Genomic DNA, 24,190 nt, shown 5'->3' with positions numbered 1-24,190 from the left:
GGAATTCTTACTGGTTGGTAGGTGATCAAATACTTATGTCATGCAAATGAATTACTTAAAAATCATACAATGTGAATTTATGGATTTTTGTTTTAGATTCCGTCTCTCACAGTTGAAGTGTACCTATGATAAAAATTACAGACCTCTACATGCTTTGTAAGTAGGAAAACCTGCAAAATCGGCAGTGTATCAAATACTTGTTCTCCCCACTGTATGTGCACAAGGAGTAATTCAAAAATAGAGTTCATGCAACGCAAAGCATCATATGCCTAACTGAAATCTCCTTGCCTTGATACAGGAAGTCAGATAGTGACACAGGAAGAGGTACAACGTCAAACAGCTCAGCGAGAGCAGAGTCCCCCCTTAACTGAGCGACAAGTTACTTTTTACGATTATTTACTTTGTTAGCAAAATTTCTTGTCACAAGTAGCACCTTCAGTGCTGACGCAGCATTACGCCGTCTAGTCAGAAAAAGTGTCTCCGGAGGATATCTATTTTTGGGGGGTTTGTCTGAGAGTTCCTTTCAGGCCAGCTGCAGACAGCGAGAGCAAGATCCACTAAACCAAAGCAGCTGTTCCATTTCTATCCCACCCCACAATATGAGGTAGAGGACTTGGGTTCAGGGTCATTAATGCTCACACCTGTTGAAGCCCGACCCACAGCTGCACCAGTCGCCCACGGTGAGTTATCTTCGTACCTGATCATACATTTATTTATCTTATACTCGCTTCAGTTTCAGTTGTTTTTTTCCCCCATGTGGAGGTCCACATGGGTTAAGATATTGCATTTGTGGCTACTTGAGCTTTTGACCTTTCTCACACCCCTTCCAACTTCTTTACTCTCTCTCTCTCATTTCCTTTCAACATTGGCACCAGCCACTCTGACTTCAGACTTCAAAACCATTGTTTAAACTCAGCTGCAACTACCAGACGTGTGAGAGCAGTCAAGCGAGGCCCAACGGGCCACCTAGACAGGAAGTACGACAATAAACTACATGGACAGCAAATTATTGACACTAAGTTTCACTCTAGCTCACTTAATGCTTCATTCATTTTTTGATGAGACTGGATGTCAATGCTGATGCTCTTGAAAGTTTAGAAGAATGACTGTTACTATAGTAACTCAAGTATCTCCAACTATAGTTACTCAAGTATCTCCAAAGAGTAGCTCTGTCCTGTACTCCTGTTACTATAGTCACGTCAGTTTGTCTCACTGTTGGTGTCTGAGGTGTAATGTGAAGATTGCAGCCAGGCCGTGGTAGGTTATGTGGTTTTTAGCTTCGTGACTCCGTCTCAGACTGAACCGGAAGCTGACAACCTGCCTGCAACACCTCAAGAGCTACTTTTATGGGGTTTGGTTTGGGCGATGAGTTGAGTCAACTTCCGCCGTGCGCAGACCTGGTATGGTAAAGACAGAATGACTTTACAGGAAAGCTTGCTTTGCACGGTCTGTCTTGTTACAGTGAAAACCCTGTATAAGCCAGTTGTATACTATTCTACTGTAGCACATCAAGATCTTGGCGGTAAGGTGACCTTATGTTCTTCTGTTGATTTGATATTTGATGTCAATTAGGGTGACTGGGGAGGGAGATTTTATAATGGATGTTTTTGAAAGAATTTGTATTTTTGTCAGTTGCACTACATATACAAACGTATGTGGACACTCCTTCAAATTAGTGGATTTGGCTATTTAAGCCACACTCATTGCTGACAGATGTATAAGATCGAGCACACAGCCATGCAATCTCCATAGACAAACATTGGCAGTAGAATGGCCTTACTGAAGACCTCTGTGACTTTCAACGTGTCACCGTCATAGGATGACACCTTTCCAACAAGTCAGTTAGTAAAATTTCTGCCCTGCTAGAGCTGTCCCGGTCAACTGTAAGTGCTGTTATTGTGAAGTGAAAACATCTAGGGGCAACAACGGCTCAGCCGTGAAGTGGTAGGCCACACAAACTCACAGAACGGGGCTGCCAAGTGCTGAAAAAAAAATTTTGTAATCATTTTGATTACTTAATAACATCTGTTTCTTTCATCATGTCTGTAATGCATCACTACCTTGATTTTGGCCTCTAATTATACCCTTTAAATCGAAAAATAATAAAGTAACCACTTAATGCTGACTACTGAAAAGGTGTATGCCCTGTGAATTATATGGGACATGCATTTGATTTAAAAAGAAAAGAACAGCACTTATTTTGTAAAAAAAATATTATAATAATTAAGAACAGCACATTAGGCTGCAGTGCACAGTTTATTTTCAACTGACTTGAAAAATGAGAACACTAATGGTATCAATGAGAGGAACATTGCTTGTTTACTTGAGGATCTCACACAGATGCACCATTCATAACTGCACAAAGGGAGGTTTTCAAGACCCCCCAATGCAAAAATGCAGTTTAGAGCATGATTTCCTTTTAAACAAATGTTATTATTATGCTTCAAAGAAGCCCAACACAGATTGGCTTATAAGACACTATATTTCACTGTAGCAAAATACAATTATCATATAATTTTATTAAACTAGGTTACTCTTATGTAATCATATAAAGTACAGTGAAATAAAGTGCTGCTTTTTCTTGACCTCTCCTAAATCAAATACAGTGCATAGCCACTCTTCTTCATCTATGGCATTTAATCTACCTACTTTAATTGCCTAAGGCAGTATCCTGGTTCTCAAATCTGCACACAAGGACCTTTGATTTTCTTGTTTCCCTCTAAACCCAAATGGAGTGGGAAACAATCTGGTCTTCAGCTCATTTACCTGTACACAGGCAATTGGAGCACTAGGGAAAGAGGATACCTAGTCAGTTGTACAACTGAATGCATCTTCTGCATTTAACCCAAAGGGCTTAAAGGGCTGCCTTAATCGACATCCACGTCTTCGGCGCCTTGTGGGTTAGCTGCCTTGCTCAGAGCAACATATTTTTACCTTGTCAGCTCGGGGATTTGGTCCAACAACCTTTCGGTTACTGGCCCAACACTCCTAACCACCAGGCTACCTACCGCCCCCTATATAGGGCTTTAATTGTATCATACATCCCAGCTAATATAAGTTTGAAAGCAAATAGATCTATATTTACCCAATCAAAGGCCTTTTTGAAATCAACAAAACATGCATATGTAGGTTTGCATTCTTGTAGTCTGGCTCTAATCACAGTGGATACGGTGTAAATGTGATTTACAAGCAAACCTGACGTTTCCAAAGTCAGACTGTTTAAGATCCCAGAATATAACTTGTAGGCTGTGCTTATAAGGCTGATGCCTCTGTAATTTAGTGGGACCCGTGGATCATTTGTTGATGACTTTGGGATTGGTTTGATGAGAAATGTGTACTAAGTTGATGGGATGATAACATTTTCAAAACACATTTGGGAATAGACACATTTTATGTCCAAATCTGGAAGCTCCGCTATTCATGTTGCCTTTTTCCCCTGTTGCTTTTTAGCTTTCCCCAACAGCCTTCCTAACTTCCTCCATAGACAATTTTGCATCCAGGAATTGATTTGAGGTGAATCCAGCCTTATTAATTCCCATTTGTGCAACCCATTTTTGAAGTTACAAGTATAATTTAAGAAGTCATTATCAAACACGGATGGGATATTGCTGCCTGAAAAAAGGTTTGCAAAGTCATTCTCCCAGTTCTATAATACACAATTCATCCTATGTTCAAGTTCACCATTTTCCAGTATGATTTCCATAGGGATTTTCATCAATCTTTTTTTCCGGACCCATCTTATTGATTTCATTCCAAAACTGCTGACGGTTGTTACTTTGTAGTTGTTCGAGCTGCAGCGCTTGGACCTCTTCTGAATCTCCTCTTATAGAGCCTTCACTTGTTGTCATACGTTGACAGACACCGTTTAAACTCTTCTCTTAAACTTCTTCTCATTTATTGGTCTTCACATTTTAGGAAAGTCTTTTCTGCAACCATCATCACCGAACAGACATTATGTAACTCTTTATTGCAATACGGTGAATTGAATTCACCATATTGCAATTTTGAATTCAATACATTGAATGGTCGTTACCCCTTGCTTGCACAAGGAAAGCACCTGGGGCCTTATTTATAAACCATGTGTACATACAAAACATACTCCCAAAAAGTTGGCATTTATAAAAGTATACCTTGACATGAGAATGTGCTCATCTTCCCACAAACTTTAGACCTCCATGCGTACACACATCTCTTGCAACCTGGCAATTGTTTTGTGCAAATGAGGGCTTTGATAAAGCTTATTCATAAAAAATGTCAACTGGAGAACATATTAACAGAAATGCAGCCGTTAGTATGTTTTAGTATCTAAAACGGGAATCTTTTTCCTACTTATTTTATTTTCAGAACCATTGCAGAATAAATTCATCACCTGGGTTCATGTTTCCGAAGTAGTCATACATCAAATTACCATGCACATCTCTCATTTAATTGGACCTAGTAGTAGTAAATAGATAGGCTATATGTATTTCAAGTTTTGCAATCCCATAGTCAGCACAGTTTATAATATACAGTCAAATTTAACAGTTGATCTTTTCCATTGAAGTAGGCCTACAGTTTGTATACATGCTACTGTAAGTGCTAGTGATGGGGGGAGGGTGCTCTCCTCGGATGCTCTCCTCATCTTTCTGCTGCAGATACATGGTGAGCAATATGTTTGGAACATCGAATTGCAATAAAAATCACAGTATCGAATCGCAACACATACAGAATCTTGAGAATCTTAATGCATATCTTTTTGCAACGTGGTCTCAGAGCATTTCGTGTTATTCTGTACGTAAATCGGAGACATTCCATTTAGTATATGTTTTGTTTCGTATGGTATGTATTCATTTGTCGATGCCCATCCTCCATTTCATATGATAGGTTACGAATTACAATTCATATAATGTTTTACAAATGACAATTCGTATGATATGTTACTAATTTCCAATCCATGCAATGTTATGAATTGGTGAAACGAATATGTTACGATTTCCAATTTGTCGTGGCTAACGTTGGCTAACGTTAGCTAACACTAGGGGTTAGCGGTTAAGGTTAGGAGTTAGGTTAAAGGGTTAATATTAGGGGAAGGGTTAAGGTTAGGTTTAAGGGTTAGGGGAACAGTTAGCTAAAAGGGTTAAGGTCTCATAGACTAGACATTACATATGCTGTGATACAACGCATAATAATACATGCATTAATTTGTATGGGTTAGCTTCGAGTGAGTTCGTGACATTTGTGTGGGTTGTAGAGCAAAACAGAGAACAACATCGTCAGGGTCTCCCCTTTCCATTGCGGGGTCATATTTAGTTTGTAGGTTCAGACGCTACAGATGTTTTCATGAGAACAGATTTTCGGGGTGTCTCCTGATCTGACAAACAATGCAGACGCAGAAGGCCGACATAGGCGGATGCAGTGGATTGAGCCCATGCAAAACATCTCTAGCCTGAACTGATTGATTTTGATGGGGATTTCTGCACAAACTGTCAGAAACCGTCTCGGGGAAGCTCAGCTACATGCTCATCGTCCTCACCAGGGTCTTGACCTGACTGCAGTTCAGTGTTGTAACCGACTTCAGTGGGCAAATGCTCACCTTCGATGGCCACTAACACACTGGAGAAGTGTGCTCTTCACAGATGAATCATGGTTTCAACTGTACCGGGCAGATGGCAGACAGCGTGTATGGCGTTGTGTGGCGAGCAGTTTGCTGATGTCAATGTGAACTGAGTGCCCCATGGTGCTGGTGGGGTTATGGTATGGGCAGGCATAAGCTACGGACAACAAAACACAATTGCATTTTATCAATGGCAATTTGAATGCAGAGATTCCTGTGATGAGATCCTGAGGCCCATTATCATGCCATTCATCTGCCACCATCACCTCATGCTTCAGCATGATAATGCATGGCACCATGTTGCAAGGATCTGTACATAATTCCTGGAAGCTAAAAATGCCCCAGTTCTTCCATGGCCTGCATACTCACCAGACATGTTACGCATTGAGCATGGTTGGGATGCTCTGGATCTTCGTGTATGACAGCGGGTTCCAGTTCCCACCAATATCCAGCAACTTCGCACAGCCATTGAAGAGGAGTGGGACAACATTCCACGGGCCACAATCAATAATAGCCTGATCAACTCTATGCGAAGGAGATGTGTCGTGCTGCATGAGGCAAATGGTGATCACACCAGATACTGACTGGTTTTCTGATCCACGCCCCTACTGTTTTTTAAAGGTATCTGTAACCAACAGATGCATATCTGTAATCCCAGTCACGTGAAATCCATAGATTAGGGCCTAATGAATTATTTTCAATTGACTGATTTCTTTATATGAACTGTAACTCAGTAAAATCTTTGAAATTGTTGCATGTTGCATTCATATTTTACTCAGTGTATTTAGGTTGGGGAAACAGTAGATGCAAAACATTGTTGGTCCAAAACAATTTGCCATTGTTCTCTCTTTCAGAAACGGACACAGCCCTTTGCCAGATACAGCATACATTACTGTAAAAGATTCAAACAATCTGCCATCACAGTAAATAGACCAGTAGCTTACGTCAAACTATTTGACAGTATGGGTAGGCTACTGTACAGCTCAACTGGTCTCAAGATGGCGATATTATACCTTTGCGTCATTTGTCTTCTTACGTCGGACTTAAATTTCCTCACCTTGCAACACGCTCGTGTCCCCCATCGAGCGATTCGTACATACAACATCCTTCATTCAGGCTGCAAAGGCATCAATTTCCTCCTTTACTAAATTTAATGGCTCGTCTGTGGGGGGGGGGGGGAAATGGGAAAATATGTGTACCGTCTTAATACAACACAATTTTCCACCACCATTTTCGTATTTTCAGACAACTTGTGGAAGCTGCACACCACGTGAATCTGTTGTTTATATTGAAAAACAACTCGTCTTTTGAATAGAAGTGTGGGCTGCAGCATAGTCTACTTTTAAATCGTTTTGAATATGCATTCAATCTTGCAGAATGCGCAGACAGGGACTCGCTGCAGCACGCATGTTTAGTTTGAAAAAGTAAAAACATGATTTAGTTATTAAAACATTCGGCCAACACCTCTAAAGGAAATTTAAAAAAAATATATATTTTTAATAACTGCCGTGACCTAATTCCAAATAGTTCCAAATTACGCAGCAAATAAAGTGCATTATTGTCATCATGAAAGGTGAATGGAGGGGGTTTCCAGCCGGAGTTTTAATGCTCGTTCACATGCACACGGTTTTACGACAGGTTTGATTTATAACTAGAAACATGCGTATATATGGCGTGTGCCAAGTTGATACATTTCAATATTTTCGTGCACAAACTTTTCAGAAATGGTGCACACAGAAATTTTGTGTGAAATTGACACAACTGTTGTAAAGGAGGCCCCTGACGATTGGCACAATTATCATACACTGTTCGTATGAGCCCTTGGACACTCCAATCAGGTGAGGGCAAAGTCAGTGATGGGCAAGGGTGTTACTGTACTGACAATGAAGAAGGCTTCAATCACAACATGTCACGTTTCTGTGCCCTGAGGTGAGACATGCTTTTCCTTTTTGTGTTCAAGAGTAATCGGAGATGGAGAAAGGTGGACAGGCATATCTTTAGGCAGGAACAAGCAACAGCTCCATGGAAAGAAACACCCATTACAATTCTATTCTGGACAGAAACAAGCGTATCGCATGGCAAGAGGACTGCTATGTTGACCTCCAGTCTACCCCCACCTCAACTTCCACCAAAGGAGAGATGGAAGGTAAAAGCCATTGTTGTTGCCATTATGAGCTGCACTTAATGTTCTTCTTTGATAATTTCCTCAATCGATGAAAGAGCTGTACATGAAAGCAGGTTTAGACAAGTTGCCAACAACTGGATGCATCCGGTTTTCAGGGATACAGCTAATTCAACCTAGCTTCCTTTACCGCTGAAAACCGGATGTAGGAACTCTGTTCTGGCGTATTTTTACGCATGCTACGTTAGGGTAAGTTGTACCAGACATCTGACATCAAAATAAATTTGTTTTTGTTGCTCGTGAGCAACGCTAGACCAAATTCTAACTGACGATATGTACACATAACTTGAAGAGTTCACACCAATCAACATTAACATAAATCCATGATTTACTCAAAGTCAAAAGTGCAAATTGCACATAGAGAGTTCTAATCAGAGTTCAAAGCTCTGAATATGTTCGTCTCTGTCTCTTGTGGCCTAGATGTGGGCTGGATCCAGAAACATCAGGGGCATCTGCAGCGCTTCATTACCACTCCCCTCCTGGAGGGGGCGCTGTCCCACATGAGGAAGCTGGAGCTGCTGAGCCAGGGTGAGGAGGCACAGGTACAGGCTGGGGGGCAGCTGCAGGATCGGGTGGGCACCCTCACCTCCATCCTGGCCAGCATGGACCCCCAGGGCTCCAACGCTCTCCAGGCCTTCCTTGAGAACTCTGACTCCCAGATGTACCGGCTTATCACGATGCACGGTGAGGAGGAGGAGCCTATTGGTTGGCATCTAGTTTATAGGCTAGAGTGTGTTGTGTGTAGGATTGTCATCTGCAAGTTGTTCAGATCCAGATAGTGATAAAGCTATCTATTGTTGGTAATTGTATTGGTATACACCCCTCTCTGAAACTACTATAAGCTATCATTGTCTGTGATTTGATTCTCCTCTCACTGCAGACCTCATGGTTCAGGAGCACAAGGAGGCTCTTCTGTTGCAGTATCCCACACCAAGTGACAGCCTCTACCCTGGCCCCTGTAGCCCAGAATTCTCCTCCTCCAGAATCTTGCTCCTGGTCGACGGCCTCTCGGACCTCCAGCAGAAGGAGCACGACCTCATGCAGGTGGAGGCCACCCGTGGGGCGCGGAGACACCACGTCAGACAGCTGGCCCTGGCCAAACTCCTGGAGCCCCTCACACGGGTCAGCCTGCCCCCCAGGGTCTCCCTCACCGTGGGAGTGGCCGGCATCGGCAAGAGCACCCTTGTGGGACATTTTGTACGCCTTTGGAGCAGAGGCGAGATCTGCACGGACGTGAGTTTTGTCTTGCCCTTTGCCTTCTGGGAGCTGAACACTGGGGAGAAGCTGTCGGCCGAAAGACTGGTGAAGCGGGCCTTCCCTCACATGACGGACCCCAGCCTGGTGCTGAGTGGTACATGTCGGACATTGCTGATCTTCGACGGTCTGGACGAGTTCCGTTGTCCTCTGGACTTCTCGGAGACTGTGCCCTGCACAGACCCCAAGAGGGAGGTGTCGGTGGACGACTTGGTCACCAACATCATCCGGGGCAACCTGCTCCCTGAAGCAGCGGTATGGGTGACCTCCAGGCCGGCGGTGGCCTCGTTGATTCCTGGGGGACTAGTGGACAGGTTGACCGAGATCCCCGGATTCAGCCCGAAGGAAATCCGGCTGTTCCTGAGCCACAACTTCCCTAAGGGAGATACTGCCAGTCAGATATGGACTCACTTGGAGTCCAACAAGATCTTCATGGTGATGTCTTACATGCCTTGCATTTGCTGGATAGTGGCGGTTACCTTTGGGTACCTGTTGGAGAGTGGCTGGCAGGAGGGTCTTCCCAAGACCTGCACTGAACTCTACTCCCACTTCTGCGCTATGAGAGCCGAAGCAGGTGAGCCCAGAGGCAGAGAGCCTATCAAGATGGACCAGCTTAGCGGAAACAACCGCAAGCTGCTGGGAAGTCTGGGCCGACTGGCCTTCTACGGACTTCTGAAGCACAAATACACCTTCAGTGAGCAGGACATGAGGGCCTATGGAGTAGACCTCCCATCCACCCAGGGTGGCCTCGGAACTGGAGTACTGATCCGCGAAGATTCCCCGAATTGTGTGGCCTACCGCTTCACCCACCTGACTGTGCAGGAGTTCTTAGCAGCCACATACTACCACATCTGCTCCAAACGTGCCATCTTTGACCTGTTCACCGAGAGTGCCATGTCCTGGCCCAAGATCGGCTTCCAGAACCACTTCAGGAGCGCCCTGCAGCGGTCCCAGCAGGCAGAGGATGGTCACCTGGACGTGTTTGTGCGGTTCCTGGCGGGGTTGCTGTGTCCAGCAGCAGTGCGGCCGCTGGCAGGCCTGCTGGCCCTGGGGAAGGACGATGGGGGCCAAAGGGTTTGGGCGGCTGGGCTTCTGCAGGACCTCCTGGGCAGCGGTGGTGCTGTGGTGTCACTACGCTCAGTGAACGTGGCCTACTGCCTGCAGGAGCTGCAGCACACAGAGGTGCTACGCAGCGTGGAGGAGGACCTGCGCTGTGGCGGCCTGGGATGGAAGCTGACACGGACACACTGCACAGCGCTAGCCTACCTGCTACAGGTGTCTCCAGAGTGCAGCGAGGAGACCAACCTGTCGGCATGTCTGGACTACTCCACTGTCAAAAGCCTGCTGCCTCAGCTGCTCTACTGCAGCCATCTCAGGTTAGTTAGAACAGACCCTATCTCAGCTCCCTGTCTAATGGTGTCACCTCCCCATCTCAAACAAACCCTTCCACATTTTAGGTAAGCTCCTCCACATCTCAGATAACCCCCTCATCTCAACAAAGCCCCTCCCCATCCCTGAAAATATCCTCCTTTACTCCAAAGTGCAACCATTTCAGATAAGGGGAATAAAAGGGGGGGATAAGATGTGGGGACATAGGAAAATAATTAAGGCCAGAGGCAGAACCTGCCATATGTTGTGACATTTATGGCTAAACTTGAAATATAATTTCCAATTCCCTAGGACAGTGTATTGACGTTCATACTAAGGATGCTGTATCTTAACATTTTGCAGATTGGAAAATAACCATTTTAAAGATGATGTCATGGAACTGCTGGGAAGCTTACTGAGTGCAAAGGACTGCCACCTTCAGAAGATAAGGTCAGGAGCCATTCATTTCTTTGCGACGGGGATTCTATAAAATTACTAAAACCCCCTCACTATGTGTGTGGGGGGGGGGGGGGGGATAGCCAAAAACTAAGCAGCCTACATCCTATAAGTAGCCTCTCTTAAAACCAGTTTAGAACCCTGGGACCTCAGGTCCTTCACATATTCTGGTAATGCTTCATTTCAAGGAGATGACCATGTTTACACAACCATTAAATAATGTCGTCAGACATTTAGCATTGAGGACATTTCAGCTCTCATGCAGGTTCATTGCAATGCTTTTATTGCGATTGAACATTTTCTTTACAGTTACATAACACTGTTCATGATATTTACCGAGGTCATACATGCAAATTGGTATGCCCAGTATTGTATAATGATGTATTATGATGGTCTTTCTTATGTAACTTCTCGTATATTCAGTCTGGCAGAGAACGCTATCAGCAACAAAGGGGCCAAGGCCCTGAGTCGAGCACTACTGGTTAACCGGACTCTAATTACGCTTGAGTGAGTGAGACCAATTTGTGTCTGATTTCATCCAAATGAATGGCAGATGTTTGTTTGTTCATGACAATGTTCCAGTCATTTAACAGTAATCTGAGAACATCTTCTAATGAGTGAGAAAAGAAACCCACCTGTTGGATATATAATAAGTATGAAAGTGGTAACTAAAGATTGTGAAATTAAACTAAGTTCTCCTTTGGTTAAGCATAAGTTTTTTGTGGCTTAGTCTCCGTAGCAACAACATTGGATCTAAAGGCGCCAAGTTTCTAGCAGAAGCCCTCAAAATGAATCAGGTCCTGGTGTCCATCAAGTGAGTAACTACAATTTTATCTTTCTTTAACTAGGCAAGTCAGTAAAGAACAAATTCTTATTTTCAATGACGGCCTAGGAACAGTGCGTTCACTGCCTTGTTCAGGGGCAGAACGACATGTTTACCTTGTCAGCTCGGGGATTCGATCTTGCAACCTTTCGGCTACTAGTCCAACGCTCTAACCACGAGGCTGCCGCCCCACAATGCCTAGTGAAAGTCTTTACACCCCTTGCGCAGTTGGTGCCTTAAATTTAAATCTAAAAAGGATTAAATTAAAAAGAAATTCCTACAGATCTACATAAACTACTTCAGAGTTTTCAAAATGTAAGACAAATTACAGAAATTTGCAGGAAATAATTTAAAAAAGAATAAGAATTCTTCACACCACTTGCTGTGGCACATCTTAACAAGTTCTTAACAATGAGTTAAGAACAACTTCCCCTGTCTCTGTAAAGTCCCTCAGTTGGATAGTGAATTTCAAACAATGATTGAACCTCAGAGCTGAAAATTTGCTTTAAAAACACGTCAGTGATACATTTTTAGGCAGACACATATCAGGGGAGGTTACAAAATAATTCCAAGACACTGAATATCCTTTTGAGTATGGTCAAGTAGGTTATACATTGCGGATGGTGTATCATATCACCCTGGTACTGTGAGGATCTGGCCGTCCTTCCTAAGAGAATTGAAACTGCTCATGGATATCACTAAAAAAGCCAAAGAATATTTTAAAAACAGCCACAAAGCTCATTGGCTAAGCTGAGAGAAAACTGTGCATAGATCAACAGCACTGAATTCACTCCACATTACTGACCTATATGACAGAGTGAAAAGAAGGAAACCTGTGCTAAAAAAAATCCATTCCAAATCATCCCTCTTGTTTGCAACAAGGCTCTTAAGTAATACTTCAAGACAACATGGATAAGAATTTGATGTAAGGTTTAGGGCAAATCCAACACATCATAGAGTAAACCCTCTACATTTTTAAGAATTGTGGTGTCAATGCCATGGTATAGGTACGCTTGTCCTGGCAGGGACTGCCGAGTTTGGTTAGGTCCAAAATAAATACAAAACTGGCAAATGCCCAGGTAAAAACATGGAGGAAAACCTGCCTCAGTCTTTTAAGACCTAACACTGGGATTGTTTTATTTTTCAGTGGGAAAATTAAACACATTTTAAGACTAAAGACACACCAGAATGGGTTTCCAAGAGGTGTTGAGTGGCCTAGTCTTGGTGCTGACGTAAATCTGTAAAATAAAATCTGAGATCATTAAGTCTTGAATATTGCTGGCCATCAATGATCCCCAACTAAATTGACTGAGCTTGAGCAGTTCTTCCAAAACAATGGATATATGTTCTTATTCAACATGATTCACAGCTGTAATTGCTGCCAAAAGGTGCTTCAAATAAGTATTAACTGTTAGACATCTTTGTTTTTAGAACATTTCTTTATTTTCTTCTTGCACTTTGACATGTGTAGTAGGCTGTGTAGATCAGTAGGAAAGAAATCAAATGTGATCCCTTTTTAGGTTTAAATATACGGAGGCAAAATGTGCAACAGGTGTGAAGACTTTCATTAGACACTGTTTATGATTTTCGACTCAGTAGTTATCGCCATTTGATTATTTTTACCAATGGCAGTGAAATATGACATATCATTTTGGTTTGTGTTTTCATTTTCTCCCGGTTCTGCAGTTTCCAAAATAATCTCATTGAGGAGGAGGGCGCTCGGGCCCTGGCTGAGGTGCTGCTGTCCAACCGCAAACTTGTCTCGCTGAAGTGAGTCCTACCGACCATCCGTGTGTGTGTGTTTATAAGTGACCAGTCAACTTTGAGGTCAGCAGGTGAGCATGTGTCTTGTGTGTGTGTGTACGCTGAAACATGTCAACATTGTGCTCCCAGTGTACAGAAGAATTGTATTGGAGCAGATGGAGCCAGGAGGATTGCAGAAGCGCTAAAGACAAACCGGACACTTACAGAACTAATGTAAGAACTTTGTCATCATTATCAGTGGTTCATACTACAAGATATCTATCTCAACATTCTATGAAATATATGTCACCAAAACGTGTTGACAGATTCATTGTCTGACCGTCTAGGAGCATAAGAAAATCAATGTCATGTTCCATCAAACAGTAAACTATTGACTGTTATAGAACTTTGTACATGTCAGAATCGACTGATATATACACATTTGACGTGCTCTCAATAGTGCAAGAATACACTTTTTTTAATTATTTTTTTTAGCTTAGTTACCTGGTTACCACTGACTTCCAGTATTGACAGTATAAAGGCCCGGAATAATGCACCCTTACGGCTTTCTGAAATGTGTTTTCTGTTTCTTTATGGGTCTGCAGTCTGAGCAGTAACCAGCTGGGGGACAAAGGCACTGCAGCCCTGGCCCAGGCCCTGACCGTCAACCACAGCCTCCACTCGCTGCAGTCAGTGTCCTGCCCTCACTACATGACATTACCTGACATGACTGCAATGCACCTCCTCCACTTGACATAAACTTGAAATGTTTCCTATTCCCCTTAGACTCGAATACAAACACATTCACCCATTTGACCTAGATGACATAAGCCATCTGTTTATCTAACATGGTTTGAAGCAGTGGCAGTTGTCGTGGCGACATTGTTTTCTGACACATTTTCCTTATGCTGGTTATATCGTGATTAGTTTACTGCAGGCCAGGTTAAAGTGACTAAGGGGGCATTTGAAATATACACTGCTCAAAAAAATAAAGGGAACACTAAAATAACACATCCTAGATCTGAATGAATGAAATATTCTTATTAAATACTTTTTTCTTTACATAGTTGAATGTGCTGACAACAAAATCACACAAAAATTATCAATGGAAATCAAATTTATCAACCCATGGAGGTCTGGATTTGGAGTCACACTCAAAATTAAAGTGGCAAACCACACTACAGGCTGATCCAACTTTGATGTAATGTCCTTAAAACAAGTCAAAATGAGGCTCAGTAGTGTGTGTGGCCTCCACGTGCCCTGTATGACCGCCCTACAACGCCTGGGCATGCTCCTGATGAGGTGGCGGATGGTCTCCCTGAGGGATCTCTCCCAGACCTTGACTAAAGCATCCGTCAACTCCTGGACAGTCTGTGGTGCAACGTGGCTTTGGTGGATGGAGCGAGACATGATGTCCCAGATGTGCTCAATTGGATTCAGGTCTGGGGAACGGGCGGGCCAGTCCATAGCATCAATGCCTTCCTCTTGCAGGAACTGCTGACAAACTCCAGCCACAGGAGGTCTAGCATTGTCTTGCATTAGGAGGAACCCAGGGCCAAACCGCACCAGCATATGGTCTCACAAGGGGTCTGAGGATCTCATCTCGGTACCTAATGGCAGTCAGGCTACCTCTGGCGAGCACATGGAGGGCTGTGCGGCCCCCCAAAGAAATGCCACCCCACACCATGACTGACCCACCGCAAACCGGTCATGCTGGAGGATGTTGCAGGCAGCAGAACGTTCTCCACGGCGTCTCCAGACTCTGTCACGTGCTCAGTGTGAACCTGCTTTCATCTGTGAAGAGCACAGGGCGCCAGTTGCGAATTTGCCAATCTTGGTGTTCTCTGGCAAATGCCAAACGTCCTGCACGGTGTTGGGATGTAAGCACAACCCCCACCTGTGGACGTCGGGCCCTCATACCACCTCATGGAGTCTGTTTCTGACCGTTTGAGCGAACACATGCACATTTGTGGCCTGCTGGAGGTAATTTTGCAGGGCTCTGGCAGTGCTCCTCCTGATCCTCCTTGCACAAAGGCGGAGGTAGCGGTCCTGCTGCTGGGTTGTTGCCCTCCTACGGCCTCCTCCACGTCTCCTGATGTACTGCGCCTGTCTCCTGAGCTCCTCCATGCTCTGGACACTACGCTGATAGACACAGCAACCTTCTTGCCACAGCTCGCATTGATGTGCATCCTGGATGAGCTGCACTACCTGAGCCACTTGTGTGGGTTGTAGACTCCGTCTCAATGCTACACTAGAGTGAAGCACCGCCAGCATTCAAAAGTGACCAAAACATCAGCCAGAGAGCATAGGAACTGAGAAGTGGTCTGTGGTCACCACCTGCAGAACCACTCCTTTATTGGGGGTGTCTTGCTAATTGCCTATAATTTCCACCTGTTGTCTATTCCATTTGCACAACAGCATGTGAAATTTATTGTCAATCAGTGTTGCTTCCTAAGTGGACAGTTTGATTTCACAGAAGTGTGATTGACTTGGAGTTACATTGTGTTGTTTAAGTGTTCCCTTTATTTTTTTGAGCAGTGTATATATTTTTAATGATGATATAGGCAACAAGATAGATAAGATAGGTAATTCACCTATTATAAACAGCCTATGTGCCATGCACAGCTGTCATGACAAATAGATAGACCTAGAGGCCTGATTCAAACATGGAAAATCAATAGGCTCATGAGTTCAGCAACACATTGTGATATGGCACAATACACGTCTGTGGATCAAATTCGACCCACGTAATCAGTTAAGAAATGCCAGCCTGCCATAAAAACGTTTCCAATACGTACAGTTCCATTTACAACCACAAAAAGCACTAGGCTACCAAGAACACCATAGAAATATAACAAAATAGAAGAACCGATTGGTAGGTTCTAAAGGGTCAATTAATTATTTTATGTCCATTTTCAGCCTGCAGAGTAACTCCATCAGTAACAAAGGGATGACTGCGTTAACCAAGGCTCTCCGGTTGAACCGTGGACTCATCTGTCTGAAGTGAGTACTGGAGCATCACATCAATTAAGTCACAATGAATATAATGACTGAGGAAACATTCATCAGTTTCATTGTATGTCATTATGGCTTACTTCAACTATGATTGCTCAGGTTATCATGTCTCTCCCTAAACACCAGTGTTGCTGCTCTACATCTGTCTCTCAGGCACTTTAAAATGGGTCAATTTTCATCACTGATTGCCCACAGGATGCACCACACACATTTAGCCAAATTTGAATCAGTCGCTGATTAAAATGGATATGTTCATTTAACCTGAAATCCGTGAAGGGGGAAACGTCACAATTTTTTAACCACTGTATTTTTTGGGGTTTTGTTGATTAAACAGAGTACAGGAGCATTGTGGTTAAAAAAACAAGTTGCAGTACATATTCTGCTGTTCTACTGCGTGTGAAATGATGTCAAAAATAAATAAAATGTTCATTGTTTAAAGTAACTTTTTGTTGTTGTAATATCGCAAACGTACGTGGCAAATTCACTAACTACAGATTTCAGCTTTACAACCCGTCTAGTTTGGTTTGTGACTCAATCTCTATCTGAGTGTTGTAAAAAGAAACCTAGTTTTTCCTTAGTGTTCAACGTTTTATACCATCTCTCTGAACAAAAGCTACGCAGAGACTGCCATAACATCTTTAGGACACTAGCTGTTCCTGGGCTCTGTCTTTGTAATAACTCGGTTTCATTCCCCTCTCCCTGCTAGCCTGCGTGAGAACTCGATCGGGGTGGAGGGGGCGAAGGATATGGCCAGGGCACTGCAGGAGAACAGCTCTCTCCGGCACCTGGAGTGAGTCGCACCACCACCTGTCAGTAAAGGCCACTCTCCTCTGCCATAAGGTGGCACAGAAATACCTAGCTGTCGGGAAATGTCTCTAACCCAGGGCGTGCCGTAGTGAGGCATCTGGGTTCAGTATTAACAGTAGGACCACTGACAAGTTGGCTATTTAGAGCTGGGGTCATTCAGAATTGATGAAGGTTTCTCTGGCTTCCTTCCTCTGTTTTTATTTTCTTTCTCACCGATGCTCTTGCATTCAATATCTGTGTGTGTGTCTTAGTCTTACAGCCAACCTGCTGCACGATGAGGGGGTGAAAGCCATAGCTGGAGCTGTGAAGGTCAACCGAGCGCTTACTACTTTACGGTAAGTCAGTCAGAACTGTGCACACACACACACACACACTGTTGCAAAGTGAAGGGAATGCCTGCTGAGATGGAACAACCCTAATGGCTGGCTGCAGCAGCAACCCACACCGTGCCACATCTGTTGGAGAATGCGGGCAACACACACACACACGCTTACACACATTTCAATTCACCTAAATATCCCTCTCTGTCTACCAGTCTCCAGTGGAATTTCATCAAGTGCACAGCCACTAAATCCTTGGCCCATGCTCTACTCACCAACTCCACCATGCAGCTACTAGAGTAAGCACTGAAGCCCTCCACTTCATTCTACCTATGGCTCTTTATTTAGACGAAACTGTACCATTCCCAAGTCTAGAAATCAAAGAACAGTTAAATGTCATTGATTGACTGTGGAGACTGATTTTGCCCTGGCTCTGTGTGTGTGTGTGTGTGTGTGTGTGTGTGTGTGTGTGTGTGTGTGTGTGTGTGTAGTCTACAGGAAAATGCCATTGGGGATGAAGGAGTGGTAGCTCTGGCAGGAGCCCTGAAGACCAATGCGTCTCTCTGTACATTGTGGTTAGTGCCCCATATCGCTATTTAATACTGAGCTAATAGCTTTGTTGCCTTTATTTCTGTCACATTGTAAATGCTACTGATGGAGGAGAATGAGTGTGTGTGTGTTCGCACGTGTGTGTACGGTCACGTGTGTGTACGGTCACGTGTGTGTACGGTCACGTGTGTGTATGGTCACGTGTGTGTGTATGGTCACGTGTGTGTGTATGGTCACGTGTGTGTGTGTATGGTCACGTGTGTGTGTATGGTCACGTGTGTGTTCTCTCTACAGTCTCCAGGGTGTATCAGCAGGCAGGAGTGGAGCCATCTCAATGGCCGAGGCTCTAATGGTCAACAAAACCCTGCACACTCTGGAGTGAGTTTTATTTTCTTGAATCGCTCTCATTCCCTCTTTATTTCTGTGTCCTTGTGGCATAATACCAACGAATTGACTCTCATTCTCTTGACCCGCTGCATTTGCTAGAAATTGTTCACTCGGTCACACCTTCCCTCCCACTTTCTCGCTCTTTGTGGTTTGTTCTTGACAGCCACTGTTGGCACATTCATCTATATCTCTTCTTCACAGGTTTTTGTCCCAACACAGTCCACTATAAGCTCATAGTAATGGTTGAAATGGAACGAATGAAATGGTATTAAAACACATTTAAACCCTACATTTACCATTCCATGTATTCCATTCCAGCCATTACCACGAGCCTGTCCTCTGATTTCACCAGCCTCCCAATGGTCCATATAGAGACTTAGTGTTCTTTGTATCCTTTCTGTCACATTCTCATTTGTGTTCCAGCCTACGAGGGAACTCCATAGGGATGGAGGGAGCTAAGGCTTTGGCTAATGCACTGAAGACAAACCGAACACTCAAATCATTAAAGTGAGTCCTTTTGGTCCAGTGAGCCCTTGTAATGTATAAACATTAGCAATTGTATTCCCACTTGCACATTTCTACAATAGCATTTATCTTTCTACGAAATATTGCGTTATTAACTACGTGACAAGCCAAATTATTTTCTTTAGGACTGTAACCAAGGCATTTCTGTTTTGCGTAATTTTTCCATCAGACGTTTGGCCACAAGCACAGAGGAAACCACAGTGGTTAACGACTCCACTCCCCAGGGCTGTATTGTCATTAGCAACCATAGATCTGGCATAAAACATTAGTGGCTTTAAACATGAACTACAGTGGGCTAGTGTTACCATGGCAATCTGTTTAGCAAAGTAACATATATTGCACAATGGATACAACAGCAATTTCCTACCTCAGTGCCTTTAGAAAGTATTCATACCCCTTGAAATATTCAACATTTTGTTGTGTAACAGCCTGAATTCAAATGGATTAAAATGTATTTCTCTCTCACCCATCTACACACAATACCCCATAATGACCAAGTGAAAACATGCTTTTATACATTTTTCCTAATTTATTGAAAATCAAATACAGAAATATCATTTACATAAGTATTCAGCTATTACAGCTGTGAGTCTTTCTGGGTAAGTCTCTAAGAGCTTTGCACACTTGGATTGTACAATATTTACATTTGTCAAGTTGGTTGGTCAACTCTGTCAAGTTGGTTGGTGATCATTGCTAGACAGCCATTTGAGTCTTGCCATAGATTTTCAAGACAATTTAATTCAAAACTGTAACTAGGCCACCCAGGAACATTTAATATCGTCTTGGTAAGCAACTCCAGTGTATATTTGGCCTTGTGTTTTAGGTTATTGTCCTGCTGAAAGGTGAATGTGTCTCCCAATGTCTGGTAGAAAGTAGACTGAACAAGGTTTTCCTCTAGGATTTTGCATGTGCTTAGCTCTATTCCGTTAAATCATCTTCTTTGTCCTTGCCGATGACAAGCATACCAATAACATGATGAAGCCACCATGAAAATATGAAGTGGTACTCAGTGATGTGTTGGATTTTCCCCCCAAAATAACACTTTTGTATTCAGGAAATAAAGTTTTTATGTGTTATATTTAACTAGGCAAGTCAGTTAAGAACAAATTCATATTTACAATGACGGCCTACCGGGGAACAGTGGGTTAACTGCCTTGTTCAGGGGCAGAACGACCGATTTTTACCTTGTCAGCTCGGGGATTCGATCCAGCAACCTTTCGGTTACTGGCCCAACCCTCTAACCACTAGGCTACCTGCCACCCCAAAACTGCAAACAGGATGAATGTTTTGTAATATTTTTATTATTTTTATTCTGTACAGTCATGTAGGTTAGTATTGTGGAGTAACTACAATGTTGTTGATCCACCCTCAGCTTTTTCCTATCACAGTCATTAAACTCTGTAACTGTTGGCCTCATGGTGAAACCCCTGAGCGGTTTCCTTCCTCTCCATCAACTGAGTTAGGAAGGACGCCTGGATCTTTGTAGTAACTGGGTGACTTTGTAGTGACTACACCATGCAATGTGTAATCAATAACTTCACCATGCTCAAAGGGATATTCCATGTCTGCTTTTTTTACCCATCTATCAATAGGTGTACTTCTTTGCGAGGCATTGGAAAACCTCCCTGGTCTTTGTGGTTGAATCTGTGTTTGAAATTCACTGCTCGACTGAGGGACCTTACAGATAATTGTATGTGTGGGCTACAGAGATGAGGTAGTCATTAAAACATCATGTTAAACACTATTATTGCAACTTATTATGTGACTTGTGAGGCACATTTTTACTCCTGAAATGATTTAGGCTGGCCTTAATGGGCGGCAGGTACCCTAGTGGTTAGAGCGTTGGACTAGTAACCGGAAGGTTGCTAGATCAAATCCCGAGCTGGTAAAAATCTGTTGTTCTGCCCCTGAACAAGTCAGTTAACCCACTGTTCCTAGGCTGTCATTGGAAATAAGAATTTGTTCTTAACTGACTTGCCTAGTTAAATAAAGGTTAAATAAATAAATAACAAAAGGGTTAAATACTTATTGACTCAAGGCATTTCAGCTTTTAATTTTTAATGCATTTCAAAGCATTTCGAAAATTAGAATTCACCTTTGACATCATGAGGTATTGTGTGTATGCCAGTGACAAAATCTAAATTGAATCCATTTTAAATTCAAGCTGTAACACCACAAAATGTGGGGGGAAAAAATCAAGGGATGTGAATAGTGTCTGAAGGCACTGTATTTATGTACACGTCTTTGATTGTGCTGGTTGTAATTCTACACATTTATCGAGCTTTAGTCACCTGAACTGTTTCAGTAAGGGATATTAGTCAAACTTCCTCTCTCTGGCTTCCAGTGGACTCCATAATTATGTTTCACACTGATATGCACTCCCATATGTATTTATTTGGACAGTGAAGCTAAAACATTCCATTTGGCTCCAAGCATGATGTAGTCATTGCATGTTAAGAATATGGGACCAAATACTAAATGTTTGACAAAATGTAATGCACTATAAGGGAATTTCTCCAGATACTTATGACACCGTCAAATGGGGGGACTAAATACATAAAGTGCTTTCATTCGTGAATGGTAAAACAGGTATGAAAATACCGACAAATAAAAGGTGAGTTTCTGTACTGTCGCCTCATACTAAACAAATGAATCCGTTTATCCAAATTGCTGGAGGATAGAGTCAAATTAAACATTTGATCTTGGCTGTCCAAATAAATACGTAGGGGATTGTATATAGTAATTGTACGTGGGTATATTTTCGTTGTTGTGCTCAGTTCATCCAAGCACTGAGTCAGAGAGAGAGAAACATCACACGAAAGGCTCGAGTAGAAAGCGTTTGATGCAGACATTCAAAGACAGACAACCACACACACACACACACACACGTATACACAGGTACATTCAGTTCCCTCAGATAGCAATTTCAGACTGCTGCCACAATACATTACTTCCAAATGGACTTGCGGTCTTGTTTTTGAGTGTTTTTGTCTGGTTGTGCCTTAGACCTCATGTTGGATTCTACATGCGCCTTTTGATGCATGTAATGTGTTTGCAGTCTGCAGGAGAACTCTCTGGGAATGGATGGAGCCATATTCATCGCCACAGCCCTGAAAGGAAACCACCAGCTAACTTATATAAAGTGAGTGTATCCTGCTGACTTTTCATACAGTTTGGTGTGCACTGTATTTTGAATATAAAAAGGTATGTGTAAGACTGTGTGTGTGCGTGCTTGAGTGTGTACTCACTCGGGCTTTAATGCATGCTCCTCCACTCCTCCAGCTTGCAGGGGAACGGCATCGGAGAGTCGGGAGCAAAGGTCATCTCTGATGCCATCAGAACCAACTCTCCAGACTGTGTGGTGGAGATCTGACCTCAAGGTTACGCCAGAGGTCAAAGGCCATCGGTCCCCAGGGGCTTATTCAGGAGGGTTAAACATTACAGTACATTGATATATAACATGTGTTGTATAGAACCATCATTCTCGTGCCAGCTCAATACTTTGCAATGTTCTGAACACGGTTCACCCTTCTGAACACATCCATTGCCCATGGAGAAGTCTTTGTCTTTGCAATGGACATGTAGAGTAAGAATTTCAGAGGCTACCCATCAGCCTGGCTCATTGGACCTAGCTTCTGACGGACAGCCACAAAGACAAACCGCAGGGATATTTGTTGTAGGTCTTATTTTAAGATCTATTACATTGGTACTGTCGGGGGAATTGTGTATATTAATACAGACTGACATTTAAATATTATTTATGTACATTTATTTTCCTAATAAACATATCTTAAAGCAGCTACATATACATTGCCTTTATATGAATTGAAAATGTGTGTGACATGACGTATACAGTTCATACAGGATGTATGATGTGTGCACCATACATACTGGAAGATACAGTACTGTAGTGTGCAGTGACCCTCACGCCCAGATGGTAGATCTCACTAGATACAGGAAATCACATATATTTAGCCTACAGTATATAGTACTGTATATAGTACTGTACTTGAATTGATATTGAGAGAAAGCACATAGTGCTGATCACAACCCCCAGAAGAAAGGGTCTATTACTGGCACAATGGGATATAGAAAATCTATATTTTATACTACAGCAAGCTTTAGTATTTCATGAAAAGATTAAAGGCCTGGATTCAATTAGATTGAGCGTTAAGCTGCATAGCAGATGTTTTGATGACGTTGGAGGTGTAACTGCGTTATGAGCCGACACATATCGGTAAGCGGTTGCACACGTGTCACAAACCACTCCCTTGTGATCCCTTCTACGGTTGAAGTTCAAAACAGCACTAGAAAGTGAATGTTCTATCCATGTTAGAAATAATGACTCCAATGTCAAACCATTTATGTTGGGCTGATATAAGTTTTCATGTTCATTTGGATGGGGAGGGGATTTAATAAGCCGATCAGTCTAATTCTGTGTTTGAAGTTGTATGGGTGCATGGGATTTGTCGATTTATAGTCAGGTGTGGACGTGTGGTTTCGTTAAATCCAATGGCAGTGTCTGTGATAAGGTAACGCAATGAGCCTCTTGTGGATTTGATAGCTCGCAGTTCCCGACACCGCCAAAACAATACTATGTGGATGTCAATCTGAATCATAAGGCCGGAATTCAATCCAATCTTGCTTTGTCAGCTATGGACCTTTTAAAGGCAATGTTTCCACGTTCGCAGAGACCAACACTGGAAATACATGTCCTCAAAGATGGAAATGGAAGCACTGTACGGTCTTTGATGGAAGGCAGGTGGGAGGAGGCTTTGACCAGGTGGGACCATTCTAGCCAATGAGAGTGCCGATACGCGTGACCGCCGGGCACAACTCAGATAGAACGTTTTTTTGTTTGTTGCCAAAATGCCACGTGTATCCACTTATGTCAGTGCGTTCGTAATAACCTAACCATTGTGAAACATCAATTCAAATACAAATAAGCCTCACGTATCAAAATGATCAATAAACACTTTTGTTGACCAAATTGACTTCCTCACTTCCTGGTCTTATTTTCACTGATCGGATTGAATCCAGGCTTTAATATTCAACAGGACTGTAATTTGTGCTAGTATATGCTTGAAACGTGGCTCTAGGTCAGGCTCTAGGTCAGGGCTGTCCAACCCTGTTCCGCCCACATGGGACAGAGGACAGAGTGAAGAGGG

At 43.0% G+C, this 24,190-nt stretch overlaps 1 protein-coding gene across 2 annotated transcripts; it reads left to right on the top strand.

Moving 5' to 3' along the window:
• Positions 1–591: 591 nt before the first annotated feature.
• On the top strand, positions 592–22,818 carry nlrc3 (NLR family, CARD domain containing 3). Of its 2 annotated transcripts, none has more exons than XM_024008134.2 (19): positions 592–680; positions 7,554–7,739; positions 8,196–8,459; positions 8,656–10,405; positions 10,761–10,847; positions 11,277–11,360; positions 11,584–11,667; positions 13,363–13,446; positions 13,570–13,653; positions 14,025–14,108; positions 16,339–16,422; positions 17,141–17,224; positions 17,493–17,576; positions 17,777–17,860; positions 18,053–18,136; positions 18,405–18,488; positions 18,921–19,004; positions 22,081–22,164; positions 22,305–22,818. In XM_024008134.2, the coding sequence occupies exons 2-19, from the start codon at positions 7,616–7,618 to the stop codon at positions 22,393–22,395; spliced, it is 3,408 nt and encodes a 1,135-aa protein (XP_023863902.1). In that variant the 5' UTR covers positions 592–680; positions 7,554–7,615; the 3' UTR covers positions 22,396–22,818. The 2 variants fall into 2 exon arrangements, with proteins under 2 accessions (XP_023863902.1, XP_023863903.1); XM_024008135.2 differs by lacking the exon at positions 592–680 and adding an exon at positions 1,446–1,522.
• The last annotated feature ends 1,372 nt before the right edge of the window (positions 22,819–24,190 follow it).

The sequence above is a fragment of the Salvelinus sp. IW2-2015 genome, linkage group LG18 (genome assembly GCF_002910315.2).
Source record: "Salvelinus sp. IW2-2015 linkage group LG18, ASM291031v2, whole genome shotgun sequence".
NCBI lineage: Eukaryota > Metazoa > Chordata > Actinopteri > Salmoniformes > Salmonidae > Salvelinus > Salvelinus sp. IW2-2015.
This window is presented reverse-complemented; position numbering and strand designations above follow the sequence as displayed.

Excerpts from the sequence above, each read along its gene's own strand:
- nlrc3 (XM_024008134.2), top strand. The coding sequence starts at position 7,616 with ATGGAAAGAAACACCCATTACAATTCTATTCTGGACAGAAACAAGCGT. Across the intron at positions 10,848-11,276 it reads TGCCACCTTCAGAAGATAAG|TCTGGCAGAGAACGCTATCA; the intron begins GTCAGGAGCCAT and ends TCGTATATTCAG. Across the intron at positions 18,137-18,404 it reads GCGTCTCTCTGTACATTGTG|TCTCCAGGGTGTATCAGCAG; the intron begins GTTAGTGCCCCA and ends TTCTCTCTACAG.